The sequence below is a fragment of the Dipodomys merriami genome, unplaced genomic scaffold (genome assembly GCF_024711535.1).
Source record: "Dipodomys merriami isolate MVZ:Mamm:240054 unplaced genomic scaffold, mDipMer1.0.p SCAF_20, whole genome shotgun sequence".
Taxonomy (NCBI): domain Eukaryota; kingdom Metazoa; phylum Chordata; class Mammalia; order Rodentia; family Heteromyidae; genus Dipodomys; species Dipodomys merriami.
In genome coordinates, this window is record NW_027203382.1 from 21,158,022 (window position 1) to 21,181,822 (window position 23,801).

The following is a 23,801-nucleotide window of genomic DNA, read 5'->3' on the forward strand; positions in this document are numbered from 1 at the left end:
CGCGTGCGCGTACGCTGCGACCCGTTCGCGCGGCGAGGCGGGAAGAGGCGGGGCCTCGCCTGCACAAATAGGACGGAGGGGGCGGGGCGCCCGCAATTTCGCGCCAAACCCGCGGCGTGCACCATTTGTTCCCTAAAAGCTCGAGTCGAACGCTGCTGCCGGCATGGGGCGCTCGCTGAACTGCATCGTCGCCGTGTCCCAGAACATGGGCATCGGCAAAAATGGGGACCTCCCCTGGCCCCCGCTCAGGTACCTGCTGGGCCTAGGTGGGGCGACTGGAGCTGGCACAAGCTGCCGCTGGCCCAGGCACGGCGGGGCTGCGCCGGGCTGGCCTGCGTGCCGGGGCTGCGGTGGGACTTGGAAGCCGGATGGGCCGTGGGTAGTTCTGGCTTCCACCACCGCAGCGCCGGGCCAACCTGTTGATTTCCGTGAGGATCCTGGGGCTGCGCTGGCCCTTTGCCCCCTAGCGCTCTGACCTGGAGCAAAATCCCCGCCCTGGGCTAGCACCATCTACTACACAGAAAGTTTACCCTGGGCAGAAAGTTTACCCTGGGTAGAAAGTTTACCCTGGGCGTTGCAGCCTGAGCCCGCGGGATACAATTCTGAGTAAGCTGTTTTTCTGCCTTGCAGGAATGAATTCAAGTATTTCCAAAGAATGACCACAACCTCTACAGTAGAAGGTAATGTGAACTTTAAAGGAGATTTGCCATGGTAAGCTGCCACCTCCCCTCCTACCAGTCAGTGATCGTACACAGTTCCTGATTTAACGTTCTTTTTACGTGTGCTGTTCGTTTGGGGGCAAAGTGCCAGCAGAGGTTAGTGCTTTGGAATAGTTGCTGAAAGAGGTGGTAAAGCCTGAGCATGGGCAGTGGGATGTAAAAACTTTTAAACTACTGGATGTAGGTGGCTCACCTCTGTAATACTAGCCTCTCACTCAGGAGGTTGAGATCTGAGGGTTGGATTTAAAGCCAGCCCAGGAAGATAAATCCTTGAGACTCTTACTCAATTAACCAGCAAAAAGCCAGTACTGGAGGCGTGGCTCAAATAGAACACCAGCCTTGAGTGAAATCACAAGAACACTAAGAGCCCAGTGTGTGTGCACAGGCGCACACACACTTACACGCACATATTTTTAAAAAACAGTTATGTGATATTGAGTGTTGGATATGTACAACTGAAAGGTAATGGAAGAAGTCATCAAGCATCTCTCCGATTACCAGTGTGGCCAAGTCTAGGTGACCTGGAAAATAAATGAGTGGAGAATGGGTTGCAATTGTAGACAATTTTCAGTTGCATGTTTGACATCCAGGATAATTTCATTCCTAGGGGAAGAACTAGGTAAATTGAGCCATTGGAGAGAGGACTATAACCAAAGAAAAGAATATGAATGAAAGGATATTCTGATGAAAACCTAAGAAATACATCCGTTTGTGGTGAGGAGGAATGGCAACATAAACCATGAATCCCCAATAGTCTAGGTGTTACACAACATTAATAGGACAGACAAAATGCCTTTGTATTGGCCCTCAGGTCACTGGTGTAAATGGGATGACAAGAAGCCTTTTTAATACAAACCACTCCCAAGAATCCTGAGTGTGGTCTGGTACTTGTTAATATTACCTTGACCAAAATATCTAAGAGTTCTAAGTATTTAAGTAAAAATGGAAATCATATGTATAAACATTTTATATAAGAAGCATTATTCTTGAGGTATAATACTGAAAGGTATAGAGGCACAGCTGAACGTATTTTTAAGGTTAAGATAAGTAGAGCATTAAAAACTTCGTGTGTGTGTGTGTGTGTGTGTGTGTGTGTGTGTGTGTGTGTGTGTGTGTGTGTGTGTGTTCGTGTTCGTTTGTTCATTCATTCATATGGCCATTGTAGGGCTGGAACTCAGAGCCTGTACGCTATCCTTTAGCTTTTATGCTCAAGGCTGGCATTCTTACCACTTGAGCCACAGCTCTGCTTCCCAATGTTTAGGGTTTAAGGAGATTAAGAGTCTCAGACTTTCCTGCCCAGGCTGGCTTGGAACCATGACCTCAGATCTCAGCCTCATACTGAGTTAGTATTACAGGCGTTAGCCACCAGTGTCTAGGCAGGACCTATTTTCTAAAGTACGACAATAAATCTATAAAGTGCATAAACATGAATGGTATGATTACATCCAACAGCAACTGTAATAGTACTTATTAGGAGGTAAGCTTTGTTCTACATCTCTAATCCCCTTAATGGCTAAGTGTAAGAAGTATTCTTTTTTATCTTTAAACAGTTTTACAAAGCAGTTGCCATTTCACAAAGCAATTTGACTTTTTGTCTTTCTAAGGAATTACATTATTTTTATCTTCATTGTTTAGCTAAGGAAAGTAAAATGTGTTAATATGATTTGTATAGTAAATGACAGATTACATTCAACTTGAGCACTTCAACCCTGAATCTTTTTTCTTCACTGCAGTGGTTGCAAGTAGTTAAAAACAAACGCTGGGTTAGATAAAAAAGAAAATGGTTACCGTATTTAGATAGTGATAATTGTAGAGCTGTTTTAGTTTTTGTAAAGACTATCCACTAGATGTCAGTATAACAATCATATCTGCCTACATGTGTAACTATGAAAATATATGTATATTCCCTAAATGCATTTATTCTCCCTGTGTAACTTTATAGGTAAACAGAATCTGGTGATTATGGGTAGGAAAACCTGGTTCTCCATTCCTGAGAAGAATCGACCTTTAAAGGACAGAATTAATATAGTTCTTAGTAGAGAACTCAAGTAAGTACCATAACATAAACTCACCACACACAATTTAAAAAATTGTATTGTTTCTTAGGGCTCAGATCAGTGTGAAAGAATGAAATTGTATAAAAGTAACTATCAGGCTGTTTAATATCATTAAGGTAATTACAGAAAATGAATAAGCAGCGAATGCCATGCAACAACTTATTCTGAAGTTACATTAAAATTAAATTTCACTGTACTAGATACTTTGCACATTTATTTGCAATCATTAGTCTGGGCTCAAATACTAACTATACAATATAATAGGTAACTTTTTTTCTAGTTCAACAAATATCAAAATACCTATGTGTTAAGATTTACCAAAATTAAGTGGCTATCATTCTCTAGATTCAATTCTCAATTCAATAAGATGTGAGTTTTGAGTCCACTATTATTCCTAGTTAGTTATAATACAAAAATTATACTTTGGGGGCTGGGAAGGTGGCTTAGTGGTAGAGTGCTTGCCTATCATGCATGAAGCCCTGAATTTGATTCCTCAGAACCACATACACAAAAAAAGCTGGAAGTGGCTCTGTGGCTCAGGTAGTAGGGTGCTAGCCTTGAGCAAAGGAAGCTCAGGGACAGTGCCCAAGCCCTGAGTTCAAGCCACAGGACTGGAAAATATACATATATACATATATATATATATATGTATATTTCATACATGTATTCTTTATCCAGCATCTGAAGTTAAAAACATTTCAAAATACTGAGATAATTCAGGAAGTTTCAGAAGAAGGAAGCATCTGTGTCTACTTGACTTCTGCTAAGAATTTTCTTGTCCTTCAAACTAACAATGGTACTCCAATAATAATAGTTCCTGATGTTTGGAAATGCCTTAGGGATTTGGGGTGCTGGGGGAATACCAAGATAGCTCATGAAGTCAACTCCAGTAGCTGAATTCGACCTTAGTGGCTTCAATGTCATTTACTTCATTTATGACATGTACTGAGGTTTTTCATTGGTTATTCATACTGGTCCTAACCTACCATAATAGCTTTCTGAACCTCAGGGAGTTTTTTGTTTGTTTCATTTTATTGTGTTTTTTTTTTTTTAATCTGGTCAGAAGTTACTGAATCAAGATGCTGAACATTTCTTCCTTAACAAAATAATCCAGTAAAAAAAAAAAAAATTCAGAATACAGCATGTGAGGGAGCTGCTTGCTTGTGGTAATTGGGGAAGGGAGAGCTAGAGAAGCAGACCCAGTGAAGATGGGTCTACAGTAGTTTCTTTGCAAGGAATTTGCTATCACTGATGTAGGGGATAGTTCCATAAGACCAAAAGTCTTTAGAGTGGGCATCAGGGAGGACAGACTAGAACTCTCCAGCAGGGGCTACAGTTCTACAAGTAAAATTTCTTTGGGGAAGCTTCATCTCTTCTTGTGAGGTGGTTTGTATTTTGATGAAACCCACCCATATTAAAGTCATCTACCAAATACCTTGGCAACAACACCTGGATTACTATTTGAATAATATACTAGCCAAGTTAAACCCGTTATACAGCCATACACTGAGGGTTTCAGGCATATGAAGATTTTCTCCCATATCTGTACTAGACTGGAAAATGCCTGGCCATTGCACTAATTGCCTCTGGTTGATGTGCAGCCTGTCATCTGCCTCCATCTTCATGCTGTTCTTTGTCCTGGTTGCTAGGATATTTTGATTATCCTTCTCTTGGTAGAATCCAGATTCACAAACTGTATTTCCATTCCCAGGGATTTTTTTTTAATACCATATTCTTGAATACTACTCAAGGTTATTTATGGCTAGCTTGAGCTAAAACAAACATAAAGGAATCTCAGTGGGGGAGATGTTCAGTTAAACCAGCATTTCTTTTCAAATGATGAGTCTAATTTCTTCTGTATGACCCTCCTGTGGTATATGTAATTGGGTTTGGTTGCTTCTTATATATTTACATATAACATTGGTATATTTTGCTTTTTTTTTTTAAAAAAGAAAATTTAAAGTCTTTATTATATGGCATGCCACAGTAGTAGTGATACCAGTCAGTAAAAAAATTTATTAGGCTTCTTTCTTGCCCCTTCTCTTGTTTCCCTACCTGCTGGCCAATTGCATGCATATGCTGAGCACCTGCGTATGCCAGGCTCTTCTGAGTCTCGCATAAAGTACCAGCACTTACATATTTGTTTATGCAACCTTTTAAAGGTACTTGATTTTGTACCTCTCCCCAGTGTAGAAGAAACTGAATCTCAGGGTAACCCATTCCTGCTATGTTTTTACACTGAGATAGGGTCTTCTGCCCAGCCACAAACCTAGACTGTGATCTGCCTTTAGGGTTCCCACAAAGCTAGGATGACAGGTATATACCCCCTCATTTAGCTGTTAGTTAAAAAGGAGTCTCAACCAGAGTTGTAGTTAAATTAAATGGAACATCTCATTTAATTCTCTGGGAGTTACCTGGAAGAATACAAGATTCTCCATCACAAATAACACACCAAACATGTCCACACATGTTGACACAGATTATGTATACTACCACCTACCAGCCTTTTCTTGTTGGGGAATCAAAACTCAGTTAGTTTGAAGATATATTTGTAGCTATATAGATATAGATATAGATATAGATGGAAAGGAAATTAGCAATGAAACAAGTCCTAATATGGAATGTTTCAGTCCTTGCTTATCGTGTTCTTTTTTAGAATGTATTCTGTGAACAAGCTGATGAACTCAAACATTACCTCAGTTTTTAGGCATTGCTGAGCATATTTCCTGTAAAACATTTCTGAACTGCTAAAAAATCAACTATTTTTCTAGTGGCAATATTGAGATTTGATTTCCAGAGTCTTGTTCTTTGCTATGCAAGTGCTTTATCACTTGAGCAATGCTCCTGGTCCTCCTTGCTTTTAGTTTATTGTTCAGGTAGGGTTTCTTTGTTTTGTCCAAGGCTGACTTGAAACCACAGTCCTCTTGTATCCAACTCCTGAGCAGCTGAGATTATAGATATGAACTACCACACCTGGCTCAGATAGCAATATCTTACAGAACCCCAGCACCTTTTTTATAACTTAAATTTGAAACAAATCGTTAATCTCATCTTTGTTTTTTTTTTGTCAGTCGTGGGGCTTGAACTCTGGGTCTAGGCGCTGTCCCTCAGCTCTTCAGCTCAAGGCGAGCGCTCTACCACTTGAGCTACAGCACCACTTCCGGTTTTCTGGTGGTTTATTGGAGATAGGAGTCTCACAGTCTTTCCTACCCGGGCTGGCTTTGAACCGCGATCCTCAGATCTCAGCCTCCTGAGTAGCTAGGATTACAGGCATGAGCCACCAGCGCCCGGCTACCTACCAGCACCAGGCTAATCTTTGTTTTTCATTTCCAGAGTTACTACAAAGTGTAAGGAATTATTTATGTCACAAAATTATTGTCCTTTCTCGTAGACATTCTTGCCAATAATTTGTCCTTCTGGGAAATCATATAACTATTACCCACCAGCTGCAGGAATACCTCTTCCACTTTCTCATGTCAAGTTTTGTTGTTGGTTTTTTTCCATTTGTCTCCTCTCATTAATGCTTACTTCATCATCCTTAGTTCCTAAAATCACCTCAACTATCCCTGTCATCCTACACTGTTAACCAGACTGTGTTCTCTCCCAAGTCCCGGTCCCTGTTTCTTCCACTTTGGATCCTCTTTCAGCAATCTAGTCCAACTAGTTCCTGCAGCTTCCCTGCTAACATCAGGCTTTTAACTTCAACCTGACCTCCATTTTCTTTTTCTAGCCTGAGTCAAAGAATATTCTTTGCTCTATCCTGTCTCCTTCCCATAAAGATGACAGAGAGTGGAGAAAAGTCAAATAGATACCAAGAAGAGAGGGAGCCTACTGCTAAGAGAATGAATAATCTCCATTAGTTCTTGATTAATCATTGTCATAACTACCAGCTCAAGGGCAATTACATAATACTTTTAAAGCACTAGGCTGAGAACTTGACAGCGAATTAATATGTCTCTTCTGTATCTAATTACTATGAGAGCGTAGATTCTGTAGGTCCCCTCACCTCCTCACCAAAATGAGTGAGTTCTGGAGGTTGAAAGACATTGAGCTAGTCATTGGAAACAATGAAATTATTTTAAATCCTCTTCCCTTCTGGGGTTTAATTGTTACACTGATTTTCAAATACTTCACCCATTTTGGTTTTGTTCAAAACATGAAAGTCCTTTCCCAAAGTAACCACATATTAACAGTTTGACTATTGCTCCAGTCTTTTCTACAGTCATCAAACCCTGCTCTTTCCAGCATTTTATCATGTAAATTTTCAAACAGAAAGACATGTAAACAGCAGCTCTATGCCCTCCACCTACATTCTCTCAATACCATTCTGTGGTGCTAGTTTTATCACACCCATCTGTCCATTAGTTGGCTTTGTTTACATTTGTATTTCTTTAAAAATTGCAGATATTAGTATATTTCTGCCTATATACTTCATATATATCATTAACTGTAATTTACTATTTTATTGAGTTTTTCTGCTGAAGTAAATATTTTTGCTAAGTTCTGACAAGTTTATACCTGTGTAAGCCAGACCCTGGTCAAAGATTCAGAACAGAACATTATCTTAACCTCCAGGGAGCCCAGTCATGGTTTTACCCAGTTAATCCTTACCCCCTATTACAGGGACAACTATTGTGATTTTTTTCTAACCTCATGAGATACCACATGAGGTTTTGTGTTTCAGTTGATAAGGCTCCTTTGTGTGCAAAATGTATACTAGATACTGCTTATAGACCATACTGATGTTAAGTATTTTTTACTGAAATTTCATATTTATGATGGTTCTAGTTTTATAATCACTGCTTCTTATTCAGATTATTATACTAGTATGTGTAGATTTTTCAAAACCTGTGATTTTTCTTTTTTTTTTTTCTTCCCCCCTGCTCCCTCAGGGAACCCCCACAAGGAGCTCATTTTCTGGCCAAAAGTTTAGATGAAGCCTTAAAACTTATTGAGCAACCAGAATTAAACAATAAAGTAGACATGGTTTGGATAGTAGGAGGCAGTTCTGTTTATAAGGTAAGTAAAATGATCTATAAATAAACTAAATGTTCCCCCTACTTTATTTCAGCTCTCTTGCCATTTAAAGAGAAGATGAGAAGATAGGATATAACCCATTGTTTGAAACTAAAAATTTAAACCATGAGCCTTAGAAGGAGCACATTATCACTACTTACAAGCTAAACAACTTGTGTGCTAGAATTGTCATTTGACACTGCCATGCCAAGGAATTTCTTTAGTCTATACCAGTTATTTTCTTTTTTCAGTCTAGTTCTTCTCCTTAACTATTTTTTAACTGGCAAGTAAGAGCACAGATATTATGAACAAGGTGTTTTGAAATACATGTACATTTCGCTAAATTGAGCTAAATAATATGTATGCTACCTCACTTATTTTTTGTAGTAAGGACACTTAAAATCAATTCTGAGCCATTTTTACAAGCACAATACATTGTTACTGATGATAGCCATCAAGTTATACAATAGACCCACTAAATGTACTCTTCCTATAGAACTGAAATCTTTATCCTTTGACCAACATCTTCCCACATATCAGTTTATTTTCAGCTCAAAACACTAGCTGAAGTTTCCAGGTTAAAACCATCCTAAAATTCTTTCTGAGAATTACATTCACACCTTACTGTGTTCTATCTAGATATGCTGTTATCTCTTTGTTTCTCTGAGAAACGTCTCACTGAGAAAAGCATAGGGCTCTCAGGTGATAGGTAACTCAATGTATGTTTGTTCAAAGTAGAACAAAAGCTTTTCCTCAACAATTTGCATATAATGTGAGGGTACAGGATATGATGTCATATCATAAGGAAAAATAGGGTACAAAAGAATTTTTTTTCCATTTTTCTTAATAACTTCTAACGTTAGATTTTTTAGGAGCTCTTTGATTCTTAAATATACTCTGTGTGTGTGTGTGTGTGTGTTACTGATGACCTCATACTGTGTGTGTGTGTGTGTGTGTGTGTGTGTGTGTGTGTGTGTGTGTTACTGATGACCTCATACCCCTGTATCACTTGAATTAATCCTCTAGCCCCAGATTAATATTTATGGACACAAAGAAATTCAGTCCATACCCTTTTAGGCTTATGGAAACATATATCCACTAAATTTATTTGAGAAAGAACAATTCTAGGCTCCTTCTCAATTTCTTACATTTTTATAACCTTATTTTCTCCATTTATTTATTTTTTTTGGGGGGTGGGGGGTCAGTCATGGGGCTTGAACTCTGGGCCTGGGCACTGCCCCTGAGCTCTTCAGCTCAAGGCTAGCACTCTACCACTTGAGCCTCAGCCCCACTTCCAGCTTTTTCTGCTTATGTGGTGCTGAGGAATCGAACCCAGGGCCTCATGCATGCAAGGCAAGCACTCTACCACTGAGCCACCTTCCCAGCCCCTCCCCATTTATTTTATTTGATTTTTTTCATCCAAATATGAGTGTCTTCAAGAAAACTAGTTATTTGTTTTGTTGAGAAACTCACATTTTAAATGATTCAATACCATATTCATCTGAAAATGAATGATTTGAATACTATAAAGTATGTAAACATTGTGGTAGGAGCACACAAAAGGAAACTGCTCATGTCATGGCAGCAGAGAAGTAAAAAAGTTTGAAGAGACAGACTATTGTCCTAATATCCCCTTCATTGTCCCAATGGCCTAACTTCCTAACTACTGGGCTCCACCCTCTTGAGGTTCCACCTCCTCCCAGTAGCAGCATAGACTGGGGACCAAGCACCCAAAACATGGCCTCTGAAGATTGTTGAAAGCCCAATCTATGCCAAGAATCAATCCTCTTCACAAATCCTGACTCTAAAAATCTGCACTTCTTAGACAGCATCCCCTTCCATTTTATGACCTACCCTCAGCAAAATGGACCCTTATGTTCTCTAATAAAAGCAAGTATTTATTTCTGTATCTCTAAGTACTTAATACATGTGATGTAGATATGCCATACAGACAGCTAGGTTACAGATGTTATTTCTTTTCTACTTTTGTTTTTAAGACAGTTCATAGGAGAGTAAACATCTTTCACCACAATTTTATGTTGTCTATAAAACAGTGACTTAACTCTCTTTATATTTTATAAAACTATATAAATAAGTAAATTCTATAAGTACTTCAATGCATTTGTATAATTTGATTTATGGTAAGGAAATAAAACCTGCAGTTCTTCATTATTCACCTAGCTTCCATCATTAATAGATGGTAGATCATTCAGGCTGATCTTTCGATAGACCACATAAATAAAGCTTCATTGCCACATAGCCGTGCCTGTCTGTCTAGTGTTGTCTGTTGTCTGTGACTGCTTTTGCCTAAATAGATGAAACCCTCTGGCCTTCGAAGCTTAAAATACTTAGTATATAGACCTCTATGAAAAACTTGGTTAATTTTATACAACTTCGGATGGAACTGTGGTAAGTACTGTAAGTCTTTCTAGTTGGGCAACAATAAAAATTAGTAGAATATTTAGTTGTAGCAAAGATACTAAAGGATTTAATATAACTGGAAATATCAAAAATGGAAGTTGAAAGTTTGTTCTGTGCCCTTTTTAGGAATTTTAGTGATAACACAGACCTGGAATTTCATATATGTATGTATGTATATGAATTTTTTTCCTGTTCCTTATGTATGTTTGAGGAACAAAAATTATTACTGCTTTCTTGGATCTACAGTTTGATTTTGTTCTTTCGTTTTTTTGTTTGATGCTGGTACTTGGGCTTGAACTCAGGGCCTGAGCACTATCTCTTAACTCTTTTGCTCATACTCTACCACTTGAGCCACAGCTTCACTTTGAGCTTTTTTATGGTTGACTAGAGATAAGGGTCTCATGGACTTTACTTCCAGTCTGATTTCAAACTGCAATCCTTAGCTCTCAACCTGTGAGTAGCTAGGATTACAGGTGTGAACTACCAGTACCGAACTGAATGGGCAATTTGGAGTCATCCTTTCTATTAAAATTTTAAAGTATTTGTTCCAAACCAGCTTTTTTTTTCTATAAAAATTATCAATAAGGAAGTGGCACTGTGACTCAAAGGATAGAGTATTCAACTTGAGCTGAAGAGCTCAGGAACAGTGCCCAGGCCCAGAGTTCAAGCCCCATGACTAACCCAAAAAAAAAAAATTAATAATACTATATGCAGCAGAAAAATTATCAACAAAAAAGACTAAGAACAATTGTTAACAATTGTTATAGAAGCATTTCTAATAAGAAAGATCTCATAAAATTGTATTATATTGTCCAGTAATGTATATGTAAATTTTCCTTTGGGTTTAATTCTTTTTTTTTTTTTTTTCAGTTGTTTATAGGGCTTGAACTCAGGGCCTGAGCCCTGTCCCTGAGCTCTTTTGCTCAAGTCTAGCAGTGCTTTACCACTTTGAGACTTTGAGCCACAAGGCCACCTCTAGTTTTCTAGTGGCTAATTGGAGATAAGAGTCTCATGGACTTATCTGGGCTGGCTTCAAACAAGTATCCTCAGATCTCAGTCTCCTGAGTAGCTAGGATTACGGGTATAAGCTACCAGTGCCCAGCTTTGGGGTTAATTCTTAAAACAGCAGCCAAAGGAAAACACCAAACTGAATGATTAAATTAAAAAAGAGGTTTTTTTGCTTTGTTTTGTTTTGCTTTTTGTGCCCTTCTTGGGGCTTGAACTCAGAGCCTAGGCACTGTCCCTGAGCTTTTGTTCTCAAGGCCATTGTTCTACTATTTGAACCACAGCTCCACTGTGGCTTTTTGGTGATTAGTTAGAGATAAGAGTCTTGTAGTCTTGGGCTGGGAAGGTGGCTCAGTGGTAGAGCACTTGCCTTGCATGCCTGAGGCCCTGGGTTCAATTCCTCAGCACCACATAAGAAAAAAGCCGGAAGTGGTGCTGTGGCTCAAGTGGTAGAGCGCTAGCCTTGAGCTGAAGAGCTGAGGGACAGCGCCCAGGCCCAGAGTTCAGGCCCCACGACCGGACCCAAAAAAAAACAAAACAAGAGTCTTGTAGTCTTTCCTGCCCCAGCTAGCTTTGAACAGAAGGCTTCAGATCTCAGCATCCTAGGTAGCTAGGATTACAGGCATGAGCTACCAGTCCCTACCTAAAAAGGAATTCTTGTAAGCACACCAGCTTATAAGCTTACTAGCTTTACTACCTGATATAAACTTAACTAATTAAAATGAAAGTCTTAGAGTTTCTCTTTTGACACAGATTAAGAAAATGTATATTTCCCTTTGTTTTAAAGGAAGCCATGAATCAGCCAGGCCATCATAAACTATTTGTGACACGGATCATGCAGGAATTTGAAAGTGACACATTTTTCCCAGAAATTGATTTGGAAAAATATAAACTTCTTCCAGAGTAAGTAGAGAGTGGTTAACTAGTCTAAAGTATGTTTGCATTGCCCTCTTAAGGATTACAGAAAAGAGTTGATTTTTTTTTTCTCCTAGATTGAATTTGGGATAACCATGTATCAGATAGATACACAGACAGATTAATAGCAACATAAATAGATACTATAGTAATTTGGGAAATCAATTTCAGCAAACTTGGAAATGATTGGATATTTTGTTTTACCTCTGTCTTAGTAACATATATTAATTATACAAAGGAATTCATTTGTGACATTTCTATATAATGGACTTAGATTAGATTCACCCCTTCTGTTATTTATTACTCTTCCTTATCTCTTCCACTTTTTAAGTAATTTCTAATAGGCTTAATTATTTTATTTTCATATATATATATATATATATATATGAAGTACCTTGATTATATTCACACCCTGCCCCAACCCCACATAACCTTCCTTTTTGCCCTTCAGCTGTTTCTACTTCAAAACAATCTCTTCGTTCTTTTTATGTTTGTTTAGGTCTGGATTCTACATAAGAGAGAACATACAATGTTTGTCTTTTTTAGTCTGGCTTATTTTATTTAATGTAGTGATCTCTAGTTGCATCCATCTTCCTATAAACAACATAATTTCATCCTTCTTTGGCTGAGTAATACTCTGTTGTGTATCTATACCACATTTCTATTTTATTACCCATTTTTCAGTTGATGGCCACCTAGGCTGATTCCATAATTCAGGTGTTGTAAGTAGTCCACTAGAAACATGGGTACAGGTGTCTATTTTTATATGCTTACTTACATTCCTTGAAGTATATGCCAAGGAGTGAAACAGTCAGATTATATAATACCTCTGTTTGTAGTTTTTTTGAAGAACCTCCATACTGATTCCCATAGTGGCTGCATGAATTTGGAAGGGTTCAGGTTTTAATGATTTTTGTCAAATGGAAGAGCTATTATTAGTCCATTCTAGGAAAGTCAGATTGTTCTAGGCACTGAAGACATTAGTAATGACTTGGCTTGCCGATATTGCTGTCAACTGGAGATTATATTCCTTATAGTAGTAGAGAGGGTAACAAATGACAGTGATGAAAAGAAGTACTGCATATAGAATCAAGGTGCTCTGAGGTAGTACATGCTGTGGCCTGAGAAGTCCTCTCAGACAGGTAACAAGTAAGATAAGAACAAAATGAAAGAAACCAGCCATGCAGAAGCAGGAGAAATATACCAGGAACCAGAAACAGTTCAGAGACTAAGACAGAAATACCTGAACCTGAAGAATACTACAGGCATTGGGAAGAAGAAGAAGGCTAATGGGATCAGACCTGCTGCATTTTTAGACAGCTGTGACAGCTGTGATAGCTATACATGCTTTATATGGAGTGGACCAGAGGAGGCAAGAGTGAAGCAGCAACCTTTAGTTGAAGTGGTTCAAGTCAAAGATTAGCCGATTTTGATTAATGTGGTAGCAGTAGGTGGAGATAGAGAGAAGAAATTACATTTGTGACACTAACATGAGACCACCTGATTTAAAATAGTATTTCAGTTTACAAGCATCATTCAGCTATTGAGTATAGAGAGAATAAAAGAAAAATGTTTCATCAGTACTTTTAGACCTGCTTTTAACACATTCTTCTAAATATTCTATTTTGTCTAGCAATTATTCTGTGAGTGTACATTTGTTTTTTAAATACCCAAAGGAATATTAAGACCAAGATCCTTTTTTTAAGTAGTTAGGATTATAGGCACAAGCTACTAGGACCTCAGCTTTCTTGGGCTCCTTATTCTAAAGAAAAATTGAAAATTGTAAAAACTAAACAGCTGAAATACAGACTTCGGCTTAGGCTCCAAAGGTGATTACACAGAAAAACTACATTTGATGATTTCATATATGTTATGTTAAAAAAAAACTTCGTTATTACTGATTCTCACAGTAGGTAAATATAGATCTCAGCTCTTCTTCACTTTTTTCTCTTGGCTATCACCCACAAGAATGAACTACTGAGGGACACTAGTAATCCTAGCTACTCAGGAAGCTGAGATTTGAGGATTCTGGCTCAAAGCCAGCCTAAAACTCTTACCTCCAATTAACCACCAAAAAGGGGAAGTGGAGTTGTGGCTAAAGTTGTAGAGCACTAGCCTTGAGCACAAAAGCTCAAGGACAGCTGCCAGGCTCAGGAAGGAAGGGAGAGAGAATGAGTTACTGTGTGAATCTCTTTCATTTCAGTACTTTTCCAAATCTTACTGTTCCCACCTGGAACTCTGCAAAGCTATGACCCTTCAGGATCCTTGATAAATAACATTCTGACTCTTATAGGAAAGAAAATGTTAACAGCATTCACACATGGTAACATTCACTATTGAAAGTATGTAACTTGTTATGTATTTGCCAGGTTCTGCAGCCATCATAACAATCTCAAGTAGTTATAAATGTGAGAGAGGTTTCTGAACTCAGTTATCTTCCACTGAACCCAATCTGTGTCTTTATGCCAATGCCATACCACAAACTTGATAATCAGGAATATATGTATATGTCTTCCAATTTTGTTTTATTTTGCTTTGCTATTCTAGGTCCCTTACATCTCCATATGAATTTTATGACTAGTGTTTTTGTTTGTCAGGAAGCAAACTGGTAGATACTGATAAATACTGTGTGTATGAAAATCACTCTGAGGAGTATTCTCATCTTAGCCGTATTGTTTTCTAAGCTTTTAGCATATGACAGCTTTCTGCTTACTTAGATCCTTTAATTTCTTTCAGTAATGTCTTATAGCTTTTAGTGAATGTCTTATATTATTAATTCATTAAATTTCTTGAGTATTCTATTGATGCTATTATAAGTGGTCTTTTTTCTTAATTTTATTCTCATACTTCACGACCTGTTTATAGAAATACAAGTGGTGTTTTGCTTATTGAACTGATATCCTGCAACTTCACTGAATTCATTAGTTGTGAGATTGCTTAGGACTTTCTATATATATTATAATTGTTGGCAGCAAATAGAAATAACCTAGTTCTTTTTCAGATCTGAATTTTCTTTTTTAATTTTTCATGCCAAATTACCTTGGCTCAAATCTTATACAATATTTCCTAGAAGGTGAGTAGAGCAAACATGCTTAAACACTGTTTCCTTGATCTTAGGTAGAAGCATTCAGCATGTTACATGTGGGATTGTCACACATGCCCGTATCACCCTGAAGCAGAGAAGAGCCCTTCTCTAGTTCATTGAGTATTTTTTATCACAGAGGAATGTTAGATTTTTGTCATTTGCTTTTCTGAATCTACTGAGATGATTGTGTGATTTTTTTTTGTCTATTAACAAGTGCTTTAATATACCATTAATATGAAATACTACTTAGTTTTTATGTTAACTTAATCTTACATTATGGTACAAATTCAACTTGGTCATTCTTATAACCTTTTTTTAATGTTGCTCAATTCAGTTTGCTAGTATTTTGTTAAGGATTTTCACATTTACATCTCAAAGCAATGCTGAATCTACAGAGGTTTATTTGTTCATGTGTCTTTTAATGTCGGTACCTGATTTTGGTATTAGGAAAAAAACTGACCTTGAGAATGAGTAAGAGACACCCTCCTCTTCTCTTTCTTGGCACAGCTTATGAAGGTTTGGTAGTATTTCTTCAAGTGTCTTAGAAAAGTTTAATGTTGAGTAGATTGAGATAGGAACAAAACCCTTGCTCAGAAGCAGACATTCTCAACAAGACTGAAAGACAATGAAAAAAATCTCTCTTCCATTGCAATACTTGTAGTTTTCTGTGATTTCAATGTATATTACCAGTAGGGCAACCTCCTTAACATGGAGTGGAGGGAATTCCAAAGGGCAAACATGGAGTAGGTCAGGCTTCATTAAATAGAGAAAAAAAGGAAAGCTCCAAAAGACTGTAACACTGCTCCATTTGGAGACTTTCTCTCCAGTCCTCAATATATTAGAAAACTTGTCATTGCTCCCTATTGTCCTGAAACAACCTTTGATCATTTTCCATTTCCTCTTTTTCCCCCTCCATACCACCTCCTTAGTTTAGACTCCCATTATCTCTATCAGTATCCTTTTGTGGTGATCCAGGCTTCAGTTCAAATATAGTATCTTTTATTAACTCTACTTCTTGGCTTAGAAGAGGGAAAAAAATTAGTACTAATATAATGAAATAAAAATGAAAGTGAGAAGTATGGTGAGGTTTAAAAAAAGATAAATTTAGAAAGTAGATGAAGCCACAAATGATTAAAACCTGAAAACAGAAGTTAATATTAACAAAGTGAGATGGTTTTACTCTGTGTCTGCCTTTTTTTTAAACTCCATAGATCATTGCTTCTGCAAGTATTTTTCTTTGGTGGAGGGAGTGGGTAATTGGGGTTTTAATTTTATTTTATTGTAAGGTGTTGTGTTGTACAGAGGGGTTACAGTTACATAAGTAAGGTAATGAGTACATTTCCTGTCAAACATGTTTACCTCCTCTTAAGTATTCTTTCAATGGTACCATACCAGTCTGTCCTATGAGGTTCTGTTCTCAATCATCCATCTTGGAAGAAATCTTTCTATCTCAGTCTCACATGAATCCCCAACCAAACTAACAGGCCCAAATATATATCAGCAGGTTCTTGTTTAAGGAAAAATACGCTTTTTCTTGTAGTTACCAGCCTTCCTGTAACTATCTAGTCAAAAACAGATGAATACCAAAGAAGCTGTCTCCTTGATTATTGCTGTAATGCCTGAGGCAGGCTAACTTTAGTAAAAAGATGTATTTGGCTCCCAGTTCTGGAGGTTTAAAATCATACCAATGGCATCTCAGCACCAGTTAGAGGACCTCAAGAAAACTGAGATCACAGTGATAGGAGCATGAATGGGGAGAGATTATATCTCCAAAGAGGAAGCCAGAGAGAGACGAGAGTCCCATGGGCACACTTCCAATTTACCTAAGTACTTCTTCTTAGGCCTCACATTTTAAAGGCTCAAAACCACTTCCTGATTGCCCTAGAGAAGCCTCCAGCACATGAACCCATGGAGGACAAACAACATCCTAAACTGTAACTGAGACAGTAATTGGCTCCACAGCTAGGACGGATGCCCCTTAACAGACAGATAGCTGGAAGTAGATCTTAATGTTCCTCTTCAGACTTCACCACTTCCAACTCTCTAGGATGTTCCATATTTGTCTACACTCCTTTTAAATGTTTCCTCTGGAGCCTATGTCTTAAAATCTTTTATTTCGTCTTGTTTGCAGGGTGTGTTGTGTGTCTGTGTGTGTTATTTATTGGATAACTGTTTTCAATAATTGGGTTTTTTTGGGGGGGTTCCAGTCGTGGGGCCTGAACTTTGGGCCTGGGCGCTGTCCCTCAGCTCTTCCGCTCAAGGCTAGCACTACCACTTGAGCCACAGCGTCACTTCTGGCTTTTTTCTTTTTGCTTATGTGGTGCTGCGGAATCGAACCCAGGGCCTCATGCATGCAAGGCAAGCGCTCTACCACTGAGCCACCTTCCTAGCCCCTGTTTTCAAGAATTCTGTTTGCCTCTTTGACCTTCTATCTCTGAGCTATGGTCCTTTGTCAGTTCAGATCTGGTGTTTATTTATTACCATTGCCTTTCTTGATGCTTCAAGTTTCTAGAAAGGAGTCCTTATGTGGGTAGTTCATAACAAATAGGTGATGTTCCCAAATTCTATCACCAGATTTGAGTTCTGAATCCAAGTGTGCATCTTAGACAGAGTTTATTCTTTGGAAGTTTTCAATTATGGTTAAGCGGTAAGTTTGACCATTATTAAAACAAATGTATGAGTAGTAGAGGAAGAAGTGAAAGTGAAGAAGAATTAAATCCTCCTCTTCACAGAGGAGATTAATATTAATTACCATGGCTACCGATCATATTCAGCCAGCAGGATAGTTATTTCTAAGTTGTTATTCTTAATTGTGAAAGGAACGTCTTGGTACTTTGCTTTTGTCTTATTAACTGACAGTCTTGACACTCTTGAGAATTGTGCACATGCAAAAAATATGTAAATGCTACTTTTCATGACTCACTCCAAAGAAACTAAAATTATGGTTTTAAAATAGGCCTGGCTTTTTATTTTCTTTAATAAAAACAGCTCTACTACTACTTAAACAGTGGAACAGCAATAGATTAGAAATGGTTGGCAAATAGAAACATGGTTTGTTAGTCTGAGATATAAATTACTACAGACAAAATACCATTGTGTTCTCCTTATACATTGTTAGGCTATTTGTTACTTTCTGTCTTTCTTTTTATCACAATAATCTCTGTAATTAGTCACTGAAGAAATTAATGTCTGACATTATTTAATAATGTATATCACAAGAAATTAATTTTTTTGTGTCTTTTGCCTACCATAAGTTTCGAAAGTAGTTAAAGGGACAAAAACCTGTAATACTGTTGGAGCATTTTTCATGCCAGGCGCAATGCCAGATTTTTTTATGAGGATACCAGCCAGTGGCAGGCATGAGCTAGAGTTAGAGCATGAGTTAGAGGCAGCAGCTGCCTCTAACCCCCACCAACACACACTGAGTGAAGTAACAAGGTTTGAGTGACAGGAGTACAGGTTTGGAGCCCAGGGGTTAGGGCAGTATTGAACAGAGAACTTCTTTTGAATGGGAAGCTGGAAGGAGCAGATACCCGAGGGTAGCAAAGATCAGGTAGATAGGGAGTTAGAACCATGTGTGGCATCCAGGAAACAGAATCCATATCCTGCATGGATTCTAAACAGCCATAGATGATATTTCATTTTTCCTTTGTTTAACATATGAAATATGGTACCAATTTGGAACACTTGCAAAATATGCTTAGGAAATTTCATGTTAGGTTGGAGATAGAATAGATACAAGACAAACTGTTTTTAGAAAAGAATTAGGAATCAGGATAAGAAATTGCACTTCATTTTATAATCATGTAATTTGCTATTTTGTCTTACCATTTGTCTATGTTGTATCTTAGCCTGATAGTCACTTCAACAGTGGCTGAGTTACCATTTGGAAGAAAAAGGGAAAACTGATTGACTCACATACTGTGGACGCCTGTTGGGTGAGAAGTCAGGGGAGCTCTGCTTTCAGTGGATGCTACTTAAAGCACACGTCCTTTTCTTTTACAGATACCCAGGTGTGCTCTCTGAGGTCCAGGAGGAAAAGGGCATTAAGTACAAATTTGAAGTATACGAGAAGATTGATTAATATAAAGATGTTTTCTGGTTTATTTCAAGTTGTGCCAGACCCTTCGCCCCTTAAAATTAATGTATTTTTACATTGGAAAAAGACATATATTTACTTTAGATCTATAATTTTTTTTGCTTATGTGTTTTCTTGCATGCTTGTTTTATGGTTCTAGAGATCAAACACAGGACCTAACACATGGTAGGTTTGCACTCTACTACCCAGTCACAGTCTTAGCCACTGGATAATTATATCTAAGCAGTATGTTTTTATTCCTCATTAATATTAGGGAGGTTATATTAAATACCATTTAGGAAACATCTCTTGGCATAACTGGCTCAGCACCCTTGCTCCAAGGCCAGAACTAACTTCCTCCCAATACCTGCTCAAGGCAACATATCTATCTGCAAAAAGGCCTGAAGTGGGAGAGTGCCCTGGGAACATGAGTTAATGTAAGGGCCCACAGAGATAGGAACTAGATAGATAAGTCTATAGGGCAGGGACAGGAACAGAGAGCTATAACTCACATTTTTAACAAAATTAGATCAGAGTTGGGCATGTGAATTATTCTGTGCACATCACACTTCTGAACAAAGTTCTTTTGACTTAAACAGGGACTCAGTAAATTGAGAACTCCATTATTATCTATAGGGATGGTCAAGAAACAGAAGGAGATTACCTAAGGAGCACTGTGAGACCTGTGAAATTTCTTTCTAATCTTTTGTGGGATTCGAGGGCCACTGTGGTAATGTTCTTTACCCAAAAGAGAGCAATAAAAATGATAGCTGCAGTTAAAAATTCATAGAGATAATGAACTAAGAATGGATATTACTAGAAACCAAAATTAGCAAGTTAGAAGCTAAAACTTTACAAAGTTTTTTTAAAAAAATGAGACTAAAGTGTGCTACCATGTTAGCAGGATAAATTATTTGGTATGCAAAAGAAATAGCATTTTCTACTTTAAAAACCTGAAAAAGGAAATTAAAACAGAACTTAGAAAGTGGCAAAACCTCCCGTACTCCTGGATTAGAAGGATCAACATCGTGAAAATGGCAATACTTCCCAAGGCTATCTACAAATTCAATGTAATATCTATTAATATTCCAGCCTCATTCTTCAAGGAAATAGAAGAGGCAATCCAAAAATTTTTATGGAACAATAAAAGGCCCCAAATAGCAAAAATGATCCTTAACAGAAAGAACAGTGCTGGAGGAATATCAATACCAAATTTCAAACTCTACTACAAGGCCATAGTAATCAAAACAGCTTGGTACTGTCACTAGAGGAGACCTCAGGACCAATGGAATAGAATTGAAAACCCAGAAATGAACCAACAGACCTATAGCCATCTAAGCTTCGATAAGGGAGCTAAAAAATAGAATGGAAGAAAGACAGCCTCTTCAGTAAATGGTATTGGCAAAATTGGTTAATCACTTGTAGAAAACTAAAGCTAGATCCTTATATATTACCCTGTACCAGAATCAACTCCAAATGGATAAAAGACCTTGGAGTCAAAGCAAACATTCTGAAAAAATTACAGGATGGAATAGGAGAAACCCTAGGTCTCCTTGGCACAGGCCGAAATTTTAACAGAGATCCAGAAACACAACAAATCAAAGAAAGGTTGGACAAATGGGATTGCATGAAGTTGCAGAGCTTCTGCATGGCAAGATCAATAGAAAGCCCATGGATTGGGAGAAGATCTTCACTAGCCATACAATGGACAAGGGTCTCATATCTAAAATATACTTGGAACTCAAAATATTAAATCCCCCAACAACTACCCAATAAATAAGTGAGCTAAAGACTTAAAGCGAAACTTCTCTGAAGAGGAAAGAAGGATGGCCAATAGACACATGAAGAAATGTTCAACATCCCTAGCCATAAAAGAAATGCAAATCAAAACAACATTGAGATACCACCTCACCCCAGTTAGAGTGGCTATAATCAAGAACTCTAATAACAACGGATGCTGGAGGGGATGTGGACAGAAAGGAACCTTACTGCATTGTTGGTGGGAGTGTAAACTTGTTCAACCACTTTGGAAAGTAGTATGGAGGTTCCTCAAAAGACTCCACCTTAGAGCTCCCCTATGACCCAGCAATCCCATTTTTTGGGCATTTACCCAGATGATCACAAACCAGACCATACTAAAGCTACCAGCACAACTATATTTATCGCAGCATTATTTACCATAGGTAAGATAAGGAAGCAACCTAGATGCCCTTCAGTAGATGAATGATCAAGAAAATGTGGTATATGTGCACAATGGAATTCTATGCCTCCATCAGAAAGAATGACATTGCTCCATTTGTTAGGGAATGGAAAGACTTGGAAAAAATTATATTAAGTGAAGTAAGCCAGGCCCAAAGAAACATAGGTCCCATGGTTTCCCTTATTTGCAATTACTAGTATATGTCTGAGACAAGCAGAAACAGTCAGATAAGTTGATGTTAGGTAAAATGAACCCCAAGATAAGGATTCAAATGTTTTTTCTTGTGATTGTTTCTAACGTATTTGTAAGATGATTTCTTTGTTGCTTTGTATGTCCCTCCCCCACGGTGTAACCCCTGATCTCACTGTATTTGATGTTGGTATAATTTGGGGAGGGGAAGGGCAAAAACATTGTTTAAATAGGGATACAGTTGGACCCATTGCAACAATGAGATGTACAAGACATTATGTCAAAAACCGAACTTCACAACTTTGGCGGTGGGGACAGGGGATGGGAAGGGGAAACAAAGGAGGCAACAATGCTTGATAAGAAATGTAGTCATAAATAAACATAGTTGTGCTAGGGAAAAAAAAGAAATGTACTCATTACCTTGCCCATGTAATTGTAACCCCTCTGTACGGTATTTTCACAATAAAAAAAAAAAAAAAGCATTTTCTGCCTTGTAAATTGACACAACTGTTTTAGGGTATAAGTTAGCTGTATGAATTGGAATTCACAATATCCTGGATTTGGATCAAGGGCTTCCATTTCTAGAAGGTTATTGTAAACAGAGAGATGGACCCGGAGATATTTGTTGCAACAGTTTTTCTAAACTTGGAAGGACCCCCCCCCATGTCAACCAATAAGGAAGTGAGTAACTAGTCTATAAAATGTGATGGTCTGCAGCAGTTAGAAGGAGTTAAGTACTAAGAAAATGCCAAAGATTTCTGAGGTTACAAAAATTGTGTATGCTACTCATTTTATTAATATTAGTATATATGTAAAGAAAAATGTATGTTCTCTACCCCCATTTTTAGCAAATCATTTCTGTTCTAAATGCTGAATGTGCATATTCAAATGACCTATATTTTTGAATTTTTTCAGTTCTCTGGAAGTTATGGATGTATGAACTTTGTTTATTCACTTCATTCCATTACCTAACTTGGAGCCTGGGACAGAGAAAGCCATTGCATAATAATTAAATCTAGGATAAATCTATTTATAAAATTTTAAATGTTTAACTTTTGGGGCTAGAAAGGTGGCTCAGTGGTAGAGTGCTTGCCTTGCATGCATGAGGCCCTGGGTTCAATTCCTCAGTACCACATAAGCAGAAAAAGCAGGGAGTGGCACTGTGGCTCAAGTAGTAGAGCATTAGCCTTGAGCTGAAGAGCTGAGGGACAGCACCCAGGTCCAGAGTTTAGACCTACGACTGACAAAAAATAATAATAATAATAATAATAATAAATAAAAACATCAGACACAAAAAAAAGTGTTTAACTTTTTGTTAAAAAAAAGAAAAATATATGTTACAAATAGTTGACAATATCAGACTAAATCAGTATTCTCTATATTAGGTACATCTACTATGATTATTGTTCTTGGACATACTATATATCTTTAAGAAAAATTGTTCAGATAATTAAGGCATTTGTGTTCAGCAATAAAATAAATATGCAGAAAATCGGGTAAAAAGGAGCTTCTGAAAATCTTCCATAAAGAGAAGAAACATCACAAAAAAGAATGGGAGGCTGTGGCCCACTGATGGCTCATGCCTGTAATCCTAACTACTCAGGAGGCTGAGTTATGAGGATCACAATTCAAAGCCAACCCAAGTAGGAAAGTCCATGAGACTCTTATCTCCAATTAACCACCAGAAAACCAGAAGTAGAGCTGTGGCTTAAAGTGGTAGAATGCTAGCCTTGAGCACAAAAGCTCAGGGATAGTGCCCAGTCCTGTTCAAGCCCCCACTACCAACAACAACAACAAAAAAAGGATTGCAGAAAAGTTACAAAACATGATAAAACAATTACATAGGTCTCTGCAATGAACATAACCTGGACTCTATTAGTATCCAGAATTTATAGAAGTCAAAGACTGATGAGGGAAAAAGTCATTTAAGAAGAAAAGCAATGGCCAATCTGTACATACAAAGACATAGAGAAATGCAAGTGAAAAGTACAGTCAGGTGCTGTTCTACACCCATCTCGTGGCATCTGCCACTTGTTCTACACCCATCTCGTGGCATCTGCCACTGTCAGGCTTTTTAAATGTGGCAGTGTTTATTAGTGATGACCACCACTGATGT

At 37.9% G+C, this 23,801-nt stretch overlaps 1 protein-coding gene across 1 annotated transcript; it reads left to right on the forward strand.

The window, feature by feature from the left end:
* The first annotated feature begins 6 nt into the window (after positions 1 to 6).
* LOC138832924 (dihydrofolate reductase) lies at positions 7 to 22,167 on the forward strand. The gene is made up of 6 exons (XM_070031183.1): positions 7 to 249; positions 631 to 680; positions 2,662 to 2,767; positions 7,669 to 7,795; positions 12,006 to 12,121; positions 19,224 to 22,167. Exons 1-6 carry the CDS (start codon positions 164 to 166, stop codon positions 19,300 to 19,302), a joined length of 564 nt encoding a protein of 187 aa, XP_069887284.1. The 5' UTR covers positions 7 to 163; the 3' UTR covers positions 19,303 to 22,167.
* The last annotated feature ends 1,634 nt before the right edge of the window (positions 22,168 to 23,801 follow it).

What these genes read in the sequence shown, in the direction of transcription:
- LOC138832924 (XM_070031183.1), top strand. Translation starts at nt 164, where the DNA reads ATGGGGCGCTCGCTGAACTGCATCGTCGCCGTGTCCCAGAACATGGGC. An exon ending in CTCCCCTGGCCCCCGCTCAG is followed by an intron (nt 250 to 630) that starts GTACCTGCTGGG and finishes TCTGCCTTGCAG; the next exon opens with GAATGAATTCAAGTATTTCC. An exon ending in AAATATAAACTTCTTCCAGA is followed by an intron (nt 12,122 to 19,223) that starts GTAAGTAGAGAG and finishes TTTCTTTTACAG; the next exon opens with ATACCCAGGTGTGCTCTCTG.